This window comes from Oncorhynchus gorbuscha, linkage group LG17 (assembly GCF_021184085.1).
Source record: "Oncorhynchus gorbuscha isolate QuinsamMale2020 ecotype Even-year linkage group LG17, OgorEven_v1.0, whole genome shotgun sequence".
NCBI lineage: Eukaryota > Metazoa > Chordata > Actinopteri > Salmoniformes > Salmonidae > Oncorhynchus > Oncorhynchus gorbuscha.
In genome coordinates, this window is record NC_060189.1 from 28,812,462 (window position 1) to 28,834,959 (window position 22,498).

Here is a 22,498-nt window from a genome sequence, read left to right on the forward strand (position 1 = left end):
GAAATGATAGTTTCCGGATTCGACCATATCAATGACCAAAGGCTCGTATTTCTGTGTGTTATTATGTTCTAATTAAGTCTATGATTTGATATTTGATAGAGCAGTCTGACTGAGCGATGGTAGGCAGCAGCAGGCTCGTAAGCATTCATTCAAACAGCACTTTCATGCGTTTGCCAGCAGCTCTTCGCAATGCTTCAAGCATTGCGCTGTTTATGACTTCAAGCCTATCAACTTCCGAGATTAGGCTGGTGTAACCGATGTGAAATGGCTAGCTAGTTAGCGGGGTGTGTGCTAATAGCGTTTCAATCGGTGACGTCACTCGCTCTGCGACTTGGATTAGTTGTTCCCCTTGCTCTACAAGGGCCGCGGCTTTTGTGGAGCGATGGGTAATGATGCTTCGAGGGTGGCTGTTGTCGACGTGTTCCTGGTTCGAGCCCAGGTAGGGTCGAGGAGAGGGACGGAAGCTATACTGTTACACTGGCAATACTAAAGTGCCTATAAGAACATCCAATAGTCAAAGGTATATGAAATACAAATGGTATAGAGAGAAATAGTCCTATAATTCCTATAATAACTACAACCTAAAACTTCTTACCTGGGAATATTGAAGACTCATGTTAAAAGGAACCACCAGCTTTCATATGTTCTCATGTTCTGAGCAAGGAACTTAAACATGAGCTTTTTTTTACATGGCACATATTGCTCTTTTACTTTCTTCTCCAACACTTTGTTTTTGCATTATTTAAACCAAATTTAACATGTTTAATTATTTATTTGAGGCTACATAGATTGTTATTGATGTATTATATTAAGGTAAAAGAAAAGTGTTCATTCAGTATTGTTGGCACTATTACAAAGAAATGAAAAAAGAAATTGGCCAAATTAATCGGTATCAGCTCTTTTGGTCCTCCAATAATCGGTGTCGGCGTTGAAAAATCACAATCGGTCGACCTCTAGGTACAGAGTTTTGAGTCCCAGTTCCCCTCCCAAATTCACTTCAATAAATCCATTGGCGATATTCCTATAGTCTCTGGTACAACATTTATATTGCTGCAGTAACTACAGTATGAGAGAGTCATGGGGTGTCTGGTTGGGTCCTTGTACTCTAAAGATTTCATCTCTCTGAAAATAGTGAGGGAGTAGAGAGTCAGTGGCACTATAAACTGAGATGATGACTCAAAGACGGTGTCAGAGTGTCTGTTTCTCCATTTTCTTCGTCATGTGCCATATGAAAGTTGGGTTGCTCAGTGATAGGTATGCAGAGTAATAGGTGACATTTCCCCCATACGAGGCAGACTGCTGCAGTGGAACTGCTCTCTGTCTTTGTGCTCTCTCGCCATTCAGGCCTGGAAATAATGCAGATGAGGAGATGAGTGGAGACATTCTTGCGCTAAGAGCTCTGTGAGATGAATTTAAAGCGAGTTACTTCATTTTCTTTAACCCCTTGGTGAACCTGATCCAGAACAGATGGGTGAATTTAGCGTTTAATCTAATCTGTCACTGGCTCTGTCTGTACTGCAGTGTACTGGTAAGGTACCATACAGTGCTGCCTATTTGTCGTACAGTACACTGGTCCTTTTTATGAAGCAGTCGAGAGTGCATACTGTTTACCATCTTGTTCTGCAGAAGTAGCCTATGAATTCACAAAATGTTAGTGTGAAGAAACTTTGGGGGTGTCTTGCTGCTTATTTGTAAGCCTTTTTACTAAACCAATGTGAACTCCAACAGTGTTCAACAATGCATATTAGAAAGCTCTTGTGTTTTGATAGCAAGTGAGAAAATGAGAGATCAGCATTTCATGGATCCATTTTGTAAGTAAGATTGAGAGCTAAGATTTCATCACACAGAGAGTACCCCAGAGCCTTATGACAGCGTCCTCGTGTAACTTCGTAGACTCTGTCAGAATTCCAGACCCATTAGACTGGAGGTTAATGGTTCCCCGTCTGATTAGATGTCGAGCAGCATTTCCTATAAGGAACATCATGGGTACTGCCCAGTCAGTGGGAGCGTGGGATAAAACATGAGGCTGCCGACAGTGCGGAGCGACAGAGGGCACTCGGGTTTAATGCTTAATGTAATCATTCTCCACTGACCTAAACCTCTCTGGAAATCTGAAAGATAGAAAGACACAAGGGAAAGAAAGTCTGAGAAAGGCTTTTTCTGCTCTCCTCACCACCAAGAGAATCTCAGTAAGTTTATTGAATTGTCACTTTCTTACATGTGTATGACTTTATGTGGAGGTGTTGGCATGGAAACAAGGGAGAAGGTGGCGATTGGTTTAAGTGATAGGAAGACGTGGTCATGGGTGGGTGGGTGGCGGATATGGAGGTGTGCAATAGATGTATAGACCCCTGAGTTCGGGTTAAATTAATTTGAATTCCAGCCAACTCCATGTCTAATTCATTCAGTCAATAGATTGGAATTTAAATTAATTTGACCCCATATCTGGTATGCATACATATACATTTTACGTGTCTGTAGATTCAATGTACATCCTGACTATTAAATCAATCACAACCCTCCTCCTATCCAAGGACATATAACACAAGCTTCAGTCCACTCAAATCGCAATATAGTCAGTCACCTGCAGTAACACATAGTTACACAATCTGATATGAGTTCTTAGTTATGCTGTGCACCCAAGTTGCACTCATGTCTCGAAGGCACATTGACTTGACGACTCGAATCTTGCTCAATAACTCATTGACAGTAAATTAATGAAGAGAAGTCTTGGACGACCTTGAAACACAACAACACAACATTATACAGGTTTTTAAATGCAAGCGGAGCTAACATTTTTCACTAAGCAGGCTGGTAATTCCTCTGACTTGTGAGAACCACTTGGTGGTGATCTTTAAATGTGATTGACAGGTGAGAGTCTTGGGTTGTGTTGCTTGACTTTTCTTCATCGGCACGTCCGACAGCAGAAGAAGCTGCCGAGACCTTTGTCAAAAACTTTCCTCAGTGGGACTGAATGGTGTATCATGTCTGTTTTTGTCAGGGATCCAACCATGTTTGGAAAGTGTAACAGCAGGACAAGTCCTATGCAACATTTCCACTCAAGACACAAGCATAGGAAATGATCCGAAGATTATACTACAGAAGAACAGAGGAATAGATGCAGACATTTTGTAGTCTTTTGAGGGAGCTGTACGCCATAGTGACATTTGGTGTTTTGTGTGTGTGTTTGCTTACTTGCATGTGTGCGTCCATGCATGAATGCATGAGTGAATACTGCAATGATGCCCAGAACAATCTGAAACAAGGCTGCTCTCATGCAATGAGCACCATTCATCCAATGAATATCTGCAGACCCAGTTGCCAGCAACTGTTTTCATTATTATTGCCAAATGCTGCAGAAGTTTTTACAGTAACTAGGCTGGAAGGGAAGACTGCACCGCCAACTCTACCCCTCTCCTCCCACCCTCTCTCCCTCTATCCTGTGATGTATTACAGTCTGCAACCCGTAGATGGGCATGGATTGGGAGGAATTAGGTCACGAAGAAGCACACTGCAGAGGGGATAGCGCGGTGCTTACGTGCGTAGGAGAGAGCCCATGTTGTCGTCCGCGGTGCGGTGAAAGATGGAGAGGAGTAGGGGCGCGCTCACTTTAAAGAGTGCCTATCATACATCAACAAAGGAAATGGGAGGGAGAGGAAACATGCCAAGGGCAACGCCTGCCCCTATTTCCCTTTGTGTGTGTGTGTGTGTGTGTGTGTGTGTGTGTGTGTGTGTGTGTGTGTGTGTGTGTGTGTGTGTGTGTGTGTGTGTGTGTGTGTGTGTGTGTGTGTGTGTGTGTGTGTGTGTGTGTGTGTGTGTGTGTGTGTGCAGTGCAGCAGCGGGCACTCTGCTTTAGCTCTCTCATATGCATAACGGTATTCTGCTCACGTTTAAGACTTTCTGCTGTGGAAACACTGAGGTGCTAGAGTGATGATGGAAAAGCGGGCGTCTAGGGGAACAGCTGTTTCTAATAATAGAATCCAAGGAAAATGTTCATCCCCAATGAGGGACAGAGCTGCAACGTCCCCCATTCTCTCCTCCTCTCTCCTCCTCTTCTCTGTTCCCAGCCTTATGAGGCAGCAGTTCTCACTTAAAGCTATGTCATCCCAGGTTTATGTTGCTCATTAACAGTTTCTGTGGATTTGTAATTCCCCTATCTGTAATTTATTGTTTTACATGTACGGTAATTGTCTTGTATCTGTACTTTACTGATTAGCCTTCTAAATCTATCATGTTTTTTTTCATACAATTCGCAGGTTCTCCAATATAGATATTAATCTGTTAATAATATCTTATTCGTGCAAATTTGAGTATGACAGCTTGTATTTAATTGATGAAATGCTTATATGGACTGAGAGGACCAACTCAATTACAGGATGGTTCCATTTTTGTGTAATAGTGAAAGTAAATACTGTTACATCTGCATTCTAGAAGCAGTTATCACCTACACATGGCGGAGGGTTGACAGGTACAGATCTCTTGGCCTTGATCATACACATCAATCTCGTATTGGCATTTATCAAGTATCAAAGTTCTGAAGCAACTTTTTTAAATGACCAGCCCGGTCTAAGCAAAAGCAGTAGACATGCTTTAAAGCAGACAAATAATTTAGTGTGTTCGCATTTTAAAACATTAAGTTTGTCCTTGGATAACCAGCTTATTGTTCCTTCATCTGTGAATAAGAAAGAAAAATGTGGAAATGTGTCTCCAATAAGCTTTTTTTCATGAAAGTTTATTTCCCTGAAGCATGTTCTGGAATGCCTGCATAAGCATCTTTGCAAACTGCAACTAATGCTGGAAAGCTTGAACGCTGTGAGTGGAATCTTAACTGCAGCTTTGCAACCCAGATTAGACTGATAGAAACCGGAGTGATGCAACTCTCCCCTGCCAGCCCTCAGAAAAGGTTACCAGCAGTTAAGTGAAGCATTTTGAAGTGTGTTTCATCAAAATGCCTGCAAGGCTTTTTGGATGGCTGATATAAATGATCTCCATTCATTTTTAATCATTTGGTTTTGTTTGTCCTGTTTTCTGCTGTTCCCTCAACCTCAAGTCTTCAGATTGGGAAAAGATGCCGCAGTGCTGTCACTTGGATCAAACCACAGCAGTGGATCAAAAATAGCAGATTTTAAGACGGCCCTAGAACAGAGCCCTGGAGAACACCTCACTTGACCTTCGATAACACATCTAAAGAGAGAGCTAATTGAACATATAAAGTATTCAACCGTTACAATGAGTATCTTCAAAGGCAATGGCATTTAATGTATACTGTATATAACAAAGAACTTTAAAATGAGACATGGTGATTAAATGTACCGTCATGTTAGTTTTCTCATCTCTTTCCCACAGTATGTTTTACTTTTTGCTCTTCTATTTATACACAATTCCCTCTGTAATTTCACACTGGTGCAAATAAATCTGGCACACCATTTTCAATATCAACAGAGTACCGAATTACAACAAACACAGTTGAGATCTTTCTCATACAGATGTTTTGCTGTTGCTAGCACGTCTTGTTCTCAAAGACCTTGAGTGATCTTGAGGACCTTATGCACCTTGGCATCCGTCTCTGTCACCTAATGATCAGCTCTGTTATTATCATTCCATAGCCTCCCCTCTCTCACACACACTGTCATGCACACCAATTGATATGCAAGGGAAGTTACCCTCTGATATCGGACAGTGTGCTGATAGCAGAGACTAAATATTAGCTCTTTGCACTGCACCTCAGGTTTATTGACACATCATCCTTCTTCTCTCTCATTGACTTATCTAAACTATCTCGAAAACCGACCTAACCTTCCGGCTTAGCCATTGATAGACACAACAATAGCTCATGTCGGCATCAAGCTTATCATGACTGTGCATGTAGCTTTTTATAAAGCCTTTATGCATCCCTCAAGTATACAGTGCCTATCATAAGTATTTACCCTCTTAGATTTTTTTTCCACATTTTGTTGAGTTACAAATGTGGGATTGAAATAGATGCAGTCAAATGACCAAAGCCCCCTCTAGAGGCCTCATTCATGGGTGGAATGTTATTAATATTCATGTTTTTCTTTTTTTCGCAGAAAATCTGATGTTTCTATGTCAAATGGTTGAGTTATATTTCTGTCTTCTGTGATGTATATAAAGGGTAATATTGGGATGCACACTCAAAATGTAATACATATATCTGACACGATACACACGTCTTATTTCTTTAGGCGCATAACCAAATCAAATCACATGTATTTATATAGCCCTTCTTACATCAGCAGATATATCAAAGTGCTGTACAGAAACCCAGCCTAAAACCCCAAACAGCAAGCAATGCAGGTGTTATGTGCTATGTGTTACCCTGGTCACCATAGAAGCACCCACCCACCGCACGCTCTCCAGCAGGTATATTTCACTGATCACCCCCAAAGCCAATTCCTCTTTTGGCCGCCTTTCTTTCCAGTTCTCTGCTGCCAATGACTGGAACGAACTGCAAAAATCGCTGAAGCTGGAGACTCTTTATCTCCCTCACTAACTTCAAGCACCAGCTGTCAGAGCAGTTCACAGATCATTGCACATAGCCAATCTGTAAATACCCCATCCATCTACCTCATCCCCATATTTCTTTATTTAGCTCCTTTGTACCCCAGTATCTCCACTTGCACATTCATCTTCTGCACATATATCACTCCAGTGTTTAATTGCTATATCTTAATTACCTCGCCACTATGGCCTATTTTATTGCCTTACCTCCCTTATCTTACCTCATTTGTACACACTGTATATTTACTTTTCTTCCTACTGTATTATTGACTGTATGATTGTTTATTCCATGTGTAACTCTGTTGTTGAATGTGTCGAACTGCTTTGCTTTATCTTGGCCAGGTCGCAGTTGTAAATGAGAACTTGTTCTCAACTAGTCTACCTGGTTAAATAAAGGTGAAATTAAAAATTAAAACATGTGTGAAGTGTATACTTTTGTTTCAAAGTAGATTTGTTTAAGACTACCAAGAAATACTCTGTGTGAACCTGATTTAACTTGCTGCAGTAAAATGTCTATTTTGGGGGGGAGGTCACTGATCTACACAAAATTCTCCGTAATGTTTTTAAAAATAACATTTATTTCACCTTTATTTAACCAGGTGCGTGCAGCGTTCGGTTGAAGAGCATGCATTTAGTTTTACTTGCATTTAAGAGCAGTTGGAGGCCACAGATGGAGAGTTGTATGGCATTGAAGCTCAGCTGGAGAAGGGCCAGAGGTATATAGAATGGTGTCGTCTGCGTAGAGGTGGATCAAAGAATCACCAGCAGCGAGAGCGACATCATTGATGTATACAGAGAAGAGAGTTGGCCTGAGAATTGAACCCTGTGGCACCCCCATAGAGACTGCCAGAGGTCCGGACAACAGGCCCTCCGATTTGACAAACATGATTTTCAAATTAATACCCCATCTCTGTACCCCCCCACACACAATTATCTATAAGGTCTCTCAGTCGAGTACTGAATTTCATGCACAGATTCAACCAAAATTAAAATGGCTGTCAACAACCAACTTGACCAAGCTTGAAGAATTTTGAAACTAATAATGGGCAAATATAGCATAATCCAGGTGTTCAAAGCTCTTAGAGATTTACCCCAAACATGTTTTTAACATGTATTATCTCAGGGGGGTGCATACTTACAGTATCTAATCAAGATGTATTTTTTATTAATAAAAAAAATGTTTTAGAATTTTTCTTCCAGAGTATTTTGTGTGGATCATTTGACAAAAAATTGCAATTAAATAAATTTTAATCCCACTTGTGACAATTAAAACGTGAAGAAATCCAAGAGGGGTGAGTACTTACTTATGATAGGCACTGTAAGTGTAAACCGAGAGAACAACAGAGTAAACAGGTGATAGTTCAAAGTGAAGTTAGATTGATGTTTGGGGTGCTGACGCAGGGGTATAGAGAAAGGGGAGAGTTTGAGGACCGGACGGATGGCGTGACAGGTGTGACCATGGGGCAGGTGATGGAGGTAGAGTACTGTAGATGCTCAGCCCCTCCAAGGAGCAGAGGGGCCAAATGGAGTGGGCATGAGAGTTGCCTGTTTGCTGTGCTTAATAAGAACTGACGTTACACAACTTCATTCACCTCAGCAGTACGTGGTCTTATTGCAGAGTCTGTGGTTGTGTCAAGTTATTTTTAAAAAGAAATACTGTGTGGGAGACTGCAGTGCAACACAGACTGACAGCAGAGACTCCGTCTGAATAATTGGTAACACACTCACACATACACACTTAGTCATACTGTAAGTCAGTGGCTCCCCCAATCGTTTTCTGTTACTGTACAACCAACTGAATTTTGCTCTTGAAGTACCCCCTCATGTGTATTTTACCAGTATGCCTATGGTCTCATGAGTCTTCTCAAGTACTCCCTGTACCACCAATCTTAGTACCCCTGGTTAGCAACCACTGATCTAATTCATACACTCATGCAGGTAGTCAGTCACACACTTAGCTACACACACAGACAACCCAACCAGACATCTACTCAAACACACAGACAAAGGACGTTTACCCACATGTGTGTTCTGGCCCTGGCCCAGACACAGTGCCACACACAAATGGGCACACAGTGAACCATCCAAGAACAGAGAGCCAATCCCTCCCACAAACAAAATACACCATGTACTTTCCTATTGTTTGCTTAACCATCCCAACCCTTCTTCCTCTTCCACCCCCCTAGGATTACACCATCACCATGTACTTCCAGCAGTCCTGGAGGGACAAGCGCCTGTCCTACACAGGGATTCCCCTCAACCTGACGCTGGACAACAGGGTGGCTGACTCGCTCTGGGTCCCTGACACCTACTTCATCAACGATAAGAAATCCTTTGTGCACGGGGTCACAGTGAAGAACAGAATGATCCGACTGCATCCAGACGGAACTGTGCTCTACGGCCTCAGGTGAGTGTGTGCGTATCAGCGTTACGTGGTCTTGGGCTCCTCTGTAGCTCAGTTGGTAGAGCGTGGCTACTGCAATGCCAGGGTAGTGGGTTTGATTCCCAGGACCTCCCATACAATAAAAGAAAATGTGGGTGTGGGTGTGTCAGTTCTGGTTACTATGTAAAAAGGACATTCTACTCCAAAATAGAAAGATGCTGACATCATAAATATAATTTCCCCTTCCAGAAATGAGCTCAGTAACATATTGGTCCGTATGATCAGGCAGGTGTGGCTATAAATAGGCTGGGGGGTTTTCCATCTGCATTTATCCAATTGGGCCCAAATATTAGCCAGAACACAAACTCTAGTTAGCAACTGATGTATTGATGACTTGAATGTCATAAAAACATTCCACTGGCACTCAGCCAACTCAGGATCATGTACTGTGAATGTATGCTTACCTGTTATACTTGACCCGTGTTACATTTAGCCTCTGTCTTCCCTATGAATTCAACGTCATTGGCGAGGACTAATGCGCCTAAACCATGCCGCTGCTAAAAGTTCAGGGTCTCAAATGGTGAATTTGACTAATTTCTTGGACTTGAGAAATAAGTGTAGCCTAGTAACACTAGAAAGCTCTGTGATCCTTCTCTTTTAACAGTGGGCATTAAAACTGTTTTCAAAGGTGTGTTTTCCCACAACTGCATTAAGAATGTTGTACAATGACTGCATATTTCTCTGTGTGGCTCTCGCAATTTGAATGTGCCTCGAGAGGAATATAATCTTCTGGCATAGAATGTGACAGGCTGAACAATTGAATAGGTCAACTATTCTACTATGGGTTTGTCTGATTTTGCTGTTGCTTACTCGTGTTGTTGGCTGTGGAAAGATAAATGTGGATAACCATTTTTCATTAGATAATTCCAATAACCAAAGGTACTGGGTTACAGCCTGGTTCTCATTTGGATCATACTGTAGGTGCCAGGTCTCGGACCTGGCGGGATCCGGTCCAATTTAACCTCTGTGTTTGTGTGTGCGTGCGTGCGTGCGTGCGTGCATGCGTGTCTACGTCTTAGTGTCTGTGTGCATTTGTGTGAGCTTATGAGTGATAATGAGAGCCGACCTTCAAATTTTGCAGACTGGGGGTTGGTTTTAAGAGCATGCAACCGAAGCTCCTGCACATCATCTCTTGGTGTGTGTGTGTGCTGCAACTGTACTGGAAAAAACTGCACATAGGCAAGGAGACCATCCATTCCTCAAAGCCTTATCAAACAACTGCCATTGCTCTTTCTCCTCTGACTCTGGTGTGTGAGAGGAAGATCCAGGTGGGGAATCATTTATGGAGCCGTACTCCCCTGTAGTCCGGAGCACGGAAGCATTGTAAACTTGTAGGCTACATGCTCCTTGTCTGGCTACCCAAACTCCTTGCTCCCGCTAAACGCTACGCCACACCCACACATGTTCATTTCTTCTCCACAATGAGTCTGGATCTGAGCACCTCCCCGACTATTTCGAGAATGGAAGTACATTCTAGACCATCTGATTGGTCCCAGAAACAGATGGGTTGGGCCAAAGCCAGAACACATGTGGGTAAAGCGTTGTTTAAAAAAATCGTTATTGACCTCGATACTCTGATTGGTTAGAGATGATCTAATCGCTGATTACTTATTTTGTACAACACCCTTCATTTTGACATCACCACAAACGACTTCAATGATGGCATCGGAGGAATTCAGTTTGAGTCGTCAGGCAAACATGCTACCCTCCTTGCCTCTGCAGTGCTGAGCCGCACCGAGCTAACGAAGGGAACTGAAGGGCAGCCACTGTCAATAATGCAGTGGAGATCAGAGGGATTCAGCGCTTTGGTGGGGGAGAATGATGACTTGACAGTTTCTGTAGTTAGATATCCTTTTTTTGAGCTACGAAGGCAGATCTCTAGGGTTTGTAGGGAAGATCCAATACATGTTTATTACTTTAGTCGGGTGGCATATCTTGTAATCATGACAGTGGATGTGGATTTTGTCATTAGTGCTCATTTGAATGTTTGGTCTAGCCAAAAAGTATAGTTTGTCTGGGAAGGCATTATTTGTGTTTTGTTTTCGTTAACCAGCAGTTGCCGGGACCACCAGGGTCGGATTAAAGTAATCCTCCTTTAGCCAATCACTGACATGAATTTATCAATTAAGTGTGAGGGAGCAAAGGAATCCCAGTGGAAACTGAGGACCTCAAGGGCAAGAGTTAGTCACCCCATGCTGTAGCTCATTAACTGGCTGAGTTAAAGGCTAGCTGGTAGTTCTGGGAGATAACATCTGTGTCGAAGATTTAGGCAAAATGACGTCACCACAGTTAAACCCTGTAATTTGACTCATATACATCTCCCTTTAACCTTATCAGCTCATCAGTGACCTCAGCTGCTGATAAGAGACTTGGCATGTGATCTAAGTCACGGAACCAATGTGACCATTGACTGGAATCAAACCTGTGTTGACAGCGAGACACGCCCATCACAAAGAGGACAGTGTTAAGTCTCTGATCTAGCCGTTACCTCTGAAAGCTAACATCTGGCACTAACATCTGTCTTCAGGTCTCGGGCTAGGTTACATCATGGCAGAAGCTAACGACAACCAGGCAATCAATCCCATTAGCTACATTTGTATGAGTTGTTGTGATTGAGCTCAATGTCTAGATTAAAAGGCAGCTTGTGTGGTTCATGTCTTTGTGAAGACGCTGCAGTGTTTTGTACACATCTATGTTGCTTGTTAGGTTAATTAGGGCTAAGAGGGAGTCGAGCATGTGGCTAACCTGGTATGGTGCTGGAGTGGAAGGTCTTAGATGTGTGATTTGATTAAGTATTGGTTTATGGCTACATAAACGGGATGGCAGGTAGCCTAGTGGTTAGAGTGTTGGGCCAGTAACCGTAAAGGTTGCTAGATCAAATCCCTGAGCTGACAAGGTAAAAATCTGGAGTTCTGCCCCTGAACAAGGCAGTTAACCCGCTGTTCCTAGGCCATCATTGTAAATAAGAATGTGTTCTTAACTGACTTGCCTTGTTAAATAAAAATGATATTGTCTGTGCCCATTATAAATCTGAGGGGTTATTTTTGGTGCATAGAAATAGTGACTGTAGTATAATTTGGTGAAAACCCACTGGGCACAGACGTCATTTCAATTTCTAGTTTTGATTTACATTTGGTTGAGTTGTCAACCAACATTATTTCATCGTGAAATCAACAAAAATGTCACCATGTTATTGGATTTACGTTAAACGTTGGGTGAATACACAATTCTCCAATCAGTTTTCCACGTTGATTTAACTTCATCACATTACATGTTTTATTTTTTATTGCGTGGATACAACGTTGATTCAATCAGATTTGCCCAGTGGGAACGCAAATGTATCACCATTTTGTTGTTTTGGTTGACGCCAAAGGATTTGGTTTTGTGTACCAGGTGGCTGAACAGCATGCTCCTTATTGGCATGAACATGTGTGCCAATATATACATGATTATCATGGTAACATTTAGGGCTGGATTTAAACCTGCCGTAGCAATGTTTATGCAACCGCTTTGTTTACACATTGAAATCCAATTCACCCTATGAATTGACTGAATTGAAATTCAATACACACACCAACTGTCTATAGGCCAACACTCAACTCACCTTCAGCCTCTTCCTTAGTCCTTTGAAGGGCATATTTAAAGGTAGACTCAGCAACATGACATCATCAGACACAGCAAGACATATTGCCATGGCTCTTGCCAGTGTGAGCATGCACACATAACTAGTAGTTTGGCCGATTTGGATTCTGTTGTTGTTGACGTCTGTAAGCAGGAAGTAGCCCCGCTATGTGTATGATGATGTCTTATTGCTTAGTGTACCTTTAACAAATCCTTTTAATTGACATTTCAAGCTAGTCTACTGTAGAAAGCCACATTTAATATATTAAAATATCATTATTAGCTTGGTTTGAGTTGAGCTGTCAGCCTGTTGGGTGAGCAGCAGTGGCCTGGGTGCTGGCTGGCACGGACCTGCGGAGAGATTCATTAGCAATAGCCATGCCTCTCAGGAGGATCAGGTGAGTCACCCTGCTGGCGCTGGCAGCTCCTGTCTGCCCCAACCATACGCTGCTCTCCCCAGGAGGACTACCAGGAAAACCTGCTCCGCTCGTCTCTCATCTCCAGTCCCCATCTCGTCTCTTTAAAGGTAAATGATGCCCAGTGTATCCAGTTACCCAGTGGTACTGTACTGTAGTGTACGTTCCTCGTTGGTACCAGTTTATAGTTACTGGAATTGATGATGTTTCAGTTCTACCCATGTCCCTGACCACTACTGCAATACTTTAGTTTGTTAACAATAAACAATATATCTTTGGTATGGCTCTGTCATTTCCTAAGGCACTTTACACTTAAATATCCTATGCCATGATTGTCATTTTCTTTGACGCGTATTCATGCAATGCTAGGATATTATGAACCATCACAACGTAATTGTTATGATACTCAGTCGAGCATTACTAATTGACTAACATCCTGAACCATGGCCATGTCTTAAGCACAGCCCTGTCATTCTACATTACACTAACAGACAGTTACTACGCCCCATAAGCATGTCATTCATGTGGCTATCTGTCAGTGTCAGTGTCTCCCCTGCTCTGATGTCTATCTCTGATGTCTGGGCCCATTGTGAGTGAGTGCCTGTCTGTGTATAATCTGAGTACTACTCTGTCGTTCAGTCTTCCTCTCGTCTTCTCTCCCCGCCTCCCTCGCGAGAGCACACCGAAATAACTTGCATGTCATTGTGACAACTTTTGACTTTCATCTGCTTCGCTCCTCACACACAATTCTCCCAGTTTCACGTTGAGCAGGGAGACGTCTTCACACTCGAAATGCTGCAGAATTATTATTCCCCGCAGACCACACAATTATTCAGCCAGTGTGCTTCTGCCTCCTGCCTACAGTGAGCCGGCTATATTTAGGCTGCCTGGAATGACCTCACCACTTACTGTAGAGTACACGGCTGCTGCCACGCTACCTTCACGTTTGAATGTATCCATCAATACGCATATGGCCAGTCGGAATGGTCACTGCACACGCTAACAAACAGTAGGCCTATTAGTTATGCTCAATGAAGATTGATTGAATATGGCAACATGTTTTTAATTCAACTTTTAATCAAATCTAGCATAACACTCATTGCTGTAATTACTAATTTTTAGGCAGCACTGCCACCTCGTCTCCCGGTGCTTCAGCATGTGAAGGAAAAGAGTGTGTCTGTGATTAACATTTTATGAAGTATAGCAGTCATAACAAAAAGCTTTAATTGCAGTAAAATGTTAGATTATTTAACAGAACAACATCTTTCTAGCTAGCACCCTTTTACAGTTTGTTGTATTTTTAAAGCAAGACAATAGAGTTGAGCATGTTTTACCTTCCTCTTCCCCTGGAAAACAATATCAATCGTTACTGAGTGGAATATCCTGGATAAATGAAATGACAATCTTATAACCACTATACTAGTATAACTGCAGACATTTTCAGAGCATCACTTCTCCAATATCAGTCATCCCAGTAGATAAGATTCCTCTCACATGAACAATGCAATACACTCACCAACTGCATTCGCCATCTCAGAAAACACAAACCAACACTAATGCTGCAGTCAGTCACACCCGTAACATCTATCACGTAACATGACGCTTATTACCATCACGGATGGTCACGGATGCAAAGCCCACCTCTTTTCCTGATCGGCATTGATCTGATGGTGAGGGGATGTTACACACTGGGGTAATAGATTGGGAGTGGGCATAGTGCTCCGAGCTCCCTGCTGTAAAGTAGGGTAAACCCTTACTGACACCCCTACGGTATGGAGGAGCTGATGCTCTATTTTTACCCCATCTCTGCAGCTGCTTTATAATTCATCCAGACCACCCTAATGCATCTGGTGGGTTTGAGACATGGTCGACAGCCAAAGAATATTCAGCTGCAGAAATGTTTGATGAAATGCTGAATATTCATGCCCAGGGCTTCTCAGTTCTCAACATCGTTGCGGCTGAAATTGACAGATATTGGTCTCACTGGACACTCGCTATCACTCAGTGAGGCGAATGGCTATGGGCCAGTGAGATTCATTTTTACAAGGCAGGGCTCTCGGATTGGACGAAGACCAGGACTAATGCACAGATGACCACCACTGGACTTTTAGAATGCCCTTTACATGGGTGGTTGTATTGCTACATTCCAAATCCATCCCTAGCCCCTTGGGACTACATCTGGATCTGAAAGGATTGGATTGGTATAGTAAACAGTATTGTTATAGATCAGCCTTGACTTCTGATAGGCAATATTGGAGATGACTATCCAATGCTTTCATATCAATGTACTGTAGGTGCATAGGGATGGGCATTGGGATGGATTTCAAATTTAGCATGTACTACTATGCTTTTGTCACCCAAAACAAACGAGTGGCAGCTTGAGTGAGTTTTAGGTGCTCATCGATGCATGATATTTTGCGGCAGGAGAAGCTGGAGAATAAATGGGGAAACTGCAGAGGATCCCTGGAAATGTCTCAAACAGCTAGAGGGCTCAGGTTGGGTTAGGTGAATGCATTGCTGGCTATGACTCACATCCTGGCAGTCTGTGTGTGTGTGTGTGTGTGTGTGTGTGTGTGTGTGTGTGTGTGTGTGTGTGTGTGTGTGTGTGTGTGTGTGTGTGTGTGTGTGTGTGTGTGTGTGTGTGTGTGTGTGTGTGTGTGTGTGTGTGCGCGCCTCCTCTCCTCTCATTTTACACGGATTATGCAGTGGAAAAGGGACACACACTTTACAGTAATGGTTCCCTGTTCACAATGATAAACCAATGTGCAAACATGTTAGATGCACTTATTCTCTGAACATCTTATGTAATTTATGCAACGTGAGGACCCATTACACCTTTTGGTTTGTCTGAATTTGCGGATTTTATGTACCAGCCAAGCTTCAGAGAGCGCAATGATTTTGATTAGCTATGAACAGTGACTCCTCCACACTATGCTTTAAGTTTAATCCTTTACTCAGCAACGGCGGTTTACATTAAAATCAATATTAAAACGACATCCTATTCTTATCGTATGTGGTTTCTGAGCAGAGAGAACACAACAACAGATGTAACTCTGACCCTTTCCCTTCCAAGGACCAGCCAACCCCACGGCAAGCAGCCTGTAATAACATGGCTGCGTGTGGCCACAACCTTGACCCTTTTCTGTCAGAGACCGAATTAACGCAATGAGTACATAAGCACAGCAATCTCACTGTTTCTGAACATTTTGGGTTGAATCAATACTAAAAGAATGAAAGCAGTGTAGCACAAATTCAAACCAAAATAGTCCAATTGAAGTGTGCTCCTTCAAATGAGACCTCAAAGCGAATAAGTCACGGATTTTAAAGTCCACCGATTGCCTGGATTTTTTGTGTTCATTCTTAATTAATCATAGTGCTAATTAAGATGGAACATGGAGCATTTCAAAGAGGGAGGGCACAGTCATGACTTAAGCAGTATGCAGGCAATTATGGGTGAGAAACGGAGAGTTCAATTTCGAGTGAAACCAAGGAGGGATTTGTGCAATAGAATGCTGAGTATGTACTGTGTGTGCTTCCTGAGTCATTGTGTGCGAGAAGGATGCGTTTTTCATTTCTCTCCATTATTAGGTCAACCTTTTTCACTGTGCACCTGAAAGTGTTTTTATAAAATGTTATGGAATGTAACACACACCCCAAAAAACGACATTTTAAGTAGGTCTTATATTTTCTCTTGTTTCTCTGTACTCCTTGTGTATGATATACAGTATGTGTGTTCACACAGATTTGATACTGTATGCTCTGCACTTGTAAGGACATACATCATGGTACGGGTTTGTGAGACATTAGTCCAATGGGATGTGGGGGTATATTTCACATTTCTGTGCTAGATACAAGAAAATTATAGAATGTCTACCTTCCCCCACCCCTCTACTTCTCTCTCTCTACATTCCTACTCCCCCCCCCTCCCTCTCGTTATTGCTCCCGCCCCCCCTCTCAGGATCACCACTACGGCAGCTTGCATGATGGATTTGCGTAGATACCCTCTGGACGAGCAGAACTGCACCCTGGAGATCGAGAGCTGTGAGTGCCAGTGTGTGTGTGTAACATCACTGTAGAGACTTATCTCAGCTTCACTTGTGCCATTTATCAATACTGGGCATGTTTACGAAAGCTTGTCCCTACACACAGATCTGAGGTCTATGTGACTCTATGGGTGCTATTAAATAAACCCTAAGGGACAGTTTCCAGACCCAGATCGAGGCTATTCATGTAGTGAAACACACTTTCAATGGAGATTTCCTATTGAGCATGCTTTTTAGTCCAAGAATAGGCATAATCTAGGTTACTGAAACTGGCCCAAGCTACATTTTACAATTACTTTCTGTTTCACTTAATCTACACATCTCATGATGACTTTCTCTCAGTCTATTCATTTTCACACATTCTTCTGTTACACAGGTCTATGTGCCTCAGGTAAGGGATTAATCTATTCCAAACCGTAGCAAAATATCTCTCCCATCGAGGACATAACGTACATTAAGCAGGAAAAAAACTACAGCACTTTACGCCAACTAATGCAAACTGGTCGTTTCTTGTTAAATCAAACTTGGCCAGAGTGCCATTTAAATAATAGATGGTACCTGCATGCATAGTTAAATCAATCTGCACAGACGTGGACGCTTGGCTTTGGGTATTATGACAAGGTTCTGGAAATCACTATAAGATTTTGTGGAGCTGCTAGATTAATGAATTGACCGGGTTGATATATTTAATACTTTTGGCAACACTTTACTCAAACCCTCTATCATGTCATCTGTCTTAATTATGACATACAATTACCTAGCGTAATAATAATTTTTAAGCAACAATAAAGACTACGGTTTTACTACTCTTCGATGCACCAACGCTGCTAGCACTGATGTGGCCAGGCCTTAAGTTATTATCTTCATTTAAATTGTTCTAATTTATTTCATTTTATACCCTAATGGGAAATATCGGGTCCAACCTTTGCACTTTGCAGTTTCTAGCTGTGGGTAATCTGGTCCAGTTTCTAGCAGTGGACAATCTGGTCCAGTTTCTTCTAGCTGTGGGTAATCTGGTCCAGCTTCTAGCTGTGGGTAATCTGGTCCAGCTTCTAGCTGTGGGTAAACTGGTCCAGCTTCTAGCTGTGGGTAAACTGGTCCATTTTCTAGCTGTGGGTAATCTGGTCCATTTTCTAGCTGTGGGTAATCTGGTCCAGTTTCTAGCAGTGGACAATCTGGTCCATTTTCTAGCTGTGGGTAATCTGATCCAGTTTCTAGCAGTGGACAATCTGGTCCAGTTTCTAGCAGTGGACAATCTGGTCCATTTTCTAGCTGTGGGTAATCTGATCCAGTTTCTAGCAGTGGACAATCTGGTCCAGTTTCTAGCAGTGGACAATCTGGTCCAGTTTCTAGCAGTGGACAATCTGGCCCAGTTTCTAGCTGTGGACAATCTGGCCCAGTTTCTAGCTGTGGACAATCTGGTCCAGTTTCTAGCTGTGGACAATCTGGTCCAGTTTCTAGCTGTGGACAATCTGGTCCAGTTTCTAGCTGAGGACAATCTGGTCCAGTTTCTAGCTGTGGACAATCTGGTCCAGTTTCTAGTTGTGGACAATCTGGTCTAGTTTCTAGTTGTGGACAATCTGGTCCAGTTTCTAGCTGTGGACAATCTGGTCCAGTTTCTAGCTGTGGACACTGATACATGGGAAAACATCCAGTTCTGCTGTTTTATTCTTCGCAGTCTCATTAAAAAAAAAAATCTCCATATTGGTCTACACATTTCTTTACATGTCATTCTCCTATACCCTTATGGCTTCAGGGGTGATCTGATAACCCAAGACCCTCTCACGCATACATTAAATGGGGAATGGGAAAGAAAGACAAAACCACTGAGTACAGACAGTAAGGAGAAGCAGCTAATTCCCTGAAATCCTGCGGTTCCCTTTAGATAAGCGGAGGAGTCTGATGGGAGAAAAAGCCAACGCAGTCCAATTAAGTTTGCCTAATTACTGAAAGGCCAATAACTGACTGTTTCATTCCTGTTCCATCTAATACCAGGCAAAGAGAAGTGTTAGAAAAAGACTTGACCCAGCGCTTCAGACAAGTACACTCTCAATGACACTGCAGCTTTCTGCCTGTCTGTCTATGTTGAATGGCGTTCCATTCTGTCAGATTCTCAGGTGGGTACACCACCCGTGACATACGGTAGGTAGCCTTCTGTCTGTCCATTTTAGATGATGTAACAGTCTCTCCCTCTCACAGATGGGTACACCACTGATGACATCGAGTTCTACTGGAAAGGTGATAATTCAGTGACTGGGGTGGAGAACATCGAACTTCCCCAATTCTCTATTATAGACTACCACATCCAATCCACAAAAGCAGTGTTTGCTACAGGTAACAATCTGATTACTAACCCTTACAAGAGTCTATTATTAATTAAAGTTTCTGATGTTCCACTTAAGAGTGTCTAACATTAGAGAATGTGGCAGAATGTAACTGCCACATAAGCACCGGGTAGAAGTTCTCTCAGGCACAAAGATAGGATAATCTTACCCCTAAATGCTAAACTGACCTTAGTTCAGCGTCTAGGGGGAAACTTTATCCTACTCCGACGTGAAAACTGTGTTTGGTCTCCCAGGCTCCTACCCGAGGCTCTCTCTGAGTTTTAAGCTGAAGAGGAACATTGGCTACTTCATCCTACAGACCTACATGCCCTCCACCCTGATCACCATCCTATCCTGGGTCTCCTTCTGGATCAACTATGACGCGTCTGCGGCCAGAGTCGCTTTAGGTCGGTGTCTTTGGGTTATTCTATGGGTTGTCCATGTGGGGGGCTTTAGGTCGGTGTCATTGGGTTATTCTATGGGTTGTCCATGTGGGGGGCTGTAGGTCGGTGTCATTGGGTTATTCTATGGGTTGTCCATGTGGGGGGCTGTAGGTCGGTGTCATTGGGTTATTCTATGGGTTGTCCATGTGGGGGGCTGTAGGTCGGTGTCTTTGGGTTATTCTATGGGTTTTCCATGTGGGGGGTTTAGGTCGGTGTCTTTGGGTTATTCTATGGGTTGTCCATGTCGGGGTTGTTTAGGTCGGTGTCTTTGGGTTATTCTATGGGTTGTCCATGTGGGGGTTGTTTAGGTCGTTGTCTTTGGGTTATTCTATGGGTTGTCCATGTGGGGGTTGTTTAGGTCGTTGTCTTTGGGTTATTCTATGGGTTGTCCATGTCGGGGTTGTTTAGGACGTTGTCTTTGGGTTATTTTATGGGTTGTCCATGTGGGGGTTGTTTAGGTCGTTGTCTTTGCGTTATTCTATGGGTTGTCCATGTGGGGGGTTTAGGTCGGTGTCTTTGGGTTATTCTATGGGTTGTCCATGTGGGGGTTGTTTAGGTCGTTGTCTTTGGGTTATTCTATGAGTTGTCCATGTGGGGGGTTTAGGTCGGTGTCTTTGGGTTATTCTATGAGTTGTCCATGTGGGGGTTGTTTAGGTCGTTGTCTTTGCGTTATTCTATGAGTTGTCCATGTGGGGGTTTAGGTCGGTGTCTTTGGGTTATTCTATGAGTTGTCCATGTGGGGGTTTAGGTCGTTGTCTTTGGGTTATTCTATGAGTTGTCCATGTGGGGGGTTTAGGTCGGTGTCTTTGGGTTATTCTATGAGTTGTCCATGTGGGGGTTTAGGTCGGTGTCTTTGGGTTATTCTATGAGTTGTCCATGTGGGGGGTTTAGGTCTTTCTCTTAGGGTTATTCTATGGGCTGTCCGGGGGGGGGGGTTAGGTCGTTGTCTTTGTAGGCTTGTGTTGTACTGCCTCCCAGGCAGGCAGAAGGTGCCCCTATACACAGCAGAGCATAGAATGTCTCTCCACGCAGTACCCAAGGCAGTGTATACTTGCACACTGCTCCCTATGGGCATATAGCACACATCCCTCTCGTTAGAGTGTATCTTTGCACATAGCCACTTAGGTAGCGTAGAGTGTATACTTACACACACACAGCCCCCTTAGGCAGAGTGTACACTAACACTACCCCCTAGGCAGAACTTCTACTTACACACTGCCCCCAAGGCGGTATGCATCACAGTCTGAAGATGTATCACAGTCTGAATGACACACACAGCCCCAAAGGTACAGTATTCATCCTCTAAAACACAGTGATTATTTTACCCCATCCACCGACCCATGGGAATATGAGTTTCCTTACACCCAAAACATGGAGGTCAGAGATTAATCCTGAAATTCTCAGTCATCCCTGAGTGTGCACACAAACACACACCCCTCAGCAGAGTGTGTCCTTGTGGCCTCACATTCATGGTTGTCCTACCCCTGAGGCAGTTTGTACCCTTACAAAAAACACCCCTGACTAGCTACTGACTCATTGGTGTGCATCAGGGATATGACCTGAGTTTAAGGTGAGAGCTGAAATGTACAAAAGCAAACTCATTAGACCTTCTCTGGAACGAGCAGAGAACTAGAGAATCAGTAAACAACATTTTGGGAGGCATTATGAGGGAGCGTTACTGTAGCTAGTGAAGAAACAGTTGCTAACTAACTAACTGTAAAAGTGTAAATATTTAACGCCACAGTTATTAAGCTAGCTAGAGCGACTACTGCTCCTGTACTCTTTGGCTAAATACCATAACGCTGCTTCCGGTCCTTGTTCCTGGTACAAAAATTGTGGCTCCAGTTGTGTTCAATTTTTTTCTGATTGGGACGTATCCACTAATACAGGCTACTGGGTTTAAAGAAAACACATACAGCATATACAGATACTGCATGTGCTTTGAATGATCAAATGCCTGAAATGTGGTCACATTTTCCAAGTATTTCACACTCTTCGGTCACCTTTAATGCCTGCTGTTTATAATGTGCAGTCTGGCAGGCTTACTGTTATCAAGATGATGGCACGCTTGGGGGTGTGCTTTACAAGGGTTTCTTTATTTGAACTATTTTCTACATTGTAGAATAATAGTGAAGACATCAAAACTATAAAATAACACATATGGAGTCATGTAGTAACCAAAAAAGTGTTAAACAAATCAAAATATATTTTATATTTGAGATTCTTCAAAGTAGCCACACTGTCTTGATTACAGCTTTGAAAGAAAAACCCTTGAATGAGTAGGTGTGTCCAAACTTTTGTCTGGTACTGTACGTGCAAAAATGTTGAATCTTGACTACGAACTAAAGTGCTGTGAAAAAGTATTTAAAATGTTCTCTACTTTTGCATATTTTTGATACTGAATGTTATTAGATCTTCAACCAAAACCTAATATTAGATAAAGGGAACCTGAGTGAACAAATAACACAACAATTACATACTTATTTAATTTTTATCATAAACAAACGTTATGCAACACCTAATGCCCCTATGTGAAAAAGTAATTCCCCCCTTACACTCAACAACTGACTTTGTCACCTTTATCTGCAATGACTACAACCAAACACTTCCTGTAGTTGTTGATCAGTCTCTCACATCGCTGTGGGGGAATTTTGTCCCACTCTTCCATGTGTAACTATTTTAACTCAGT

General features: G+C 42.7%; 1 protein-coding gene across 1 annotated transcript in view; it reads left to right on the forward strand.

The window, feature by feature from the left end:
• Positions 1-22,498, forward strand: part of LOC124001451 (gamma-aminobutyric acid receptor subunit beta-1-like) — a 46,662-nt gene that overhangs the window by 18,164 nt on the left and 6,000 nt on the right. The window contains exons 4-7 of the mRNA XM_046308187.1: positions 8,706-8,926; positions 16,958-17,040; positions 19,242-19,376; positions 19,621-19,773. Coding sequence (XP_046164143.1) covers positions 8,706-8,926; positions 16,958-17,040; positions 19,242-19,376; positions 19,621-19,773 — 592 coding nt within the window. The remainder of the gene's footprint in view (positions 1-8,705; positions 8,927-16,957; positions 17,041-19,241; positions 19,377-19,620; positions 19,774-22,498) is intronic.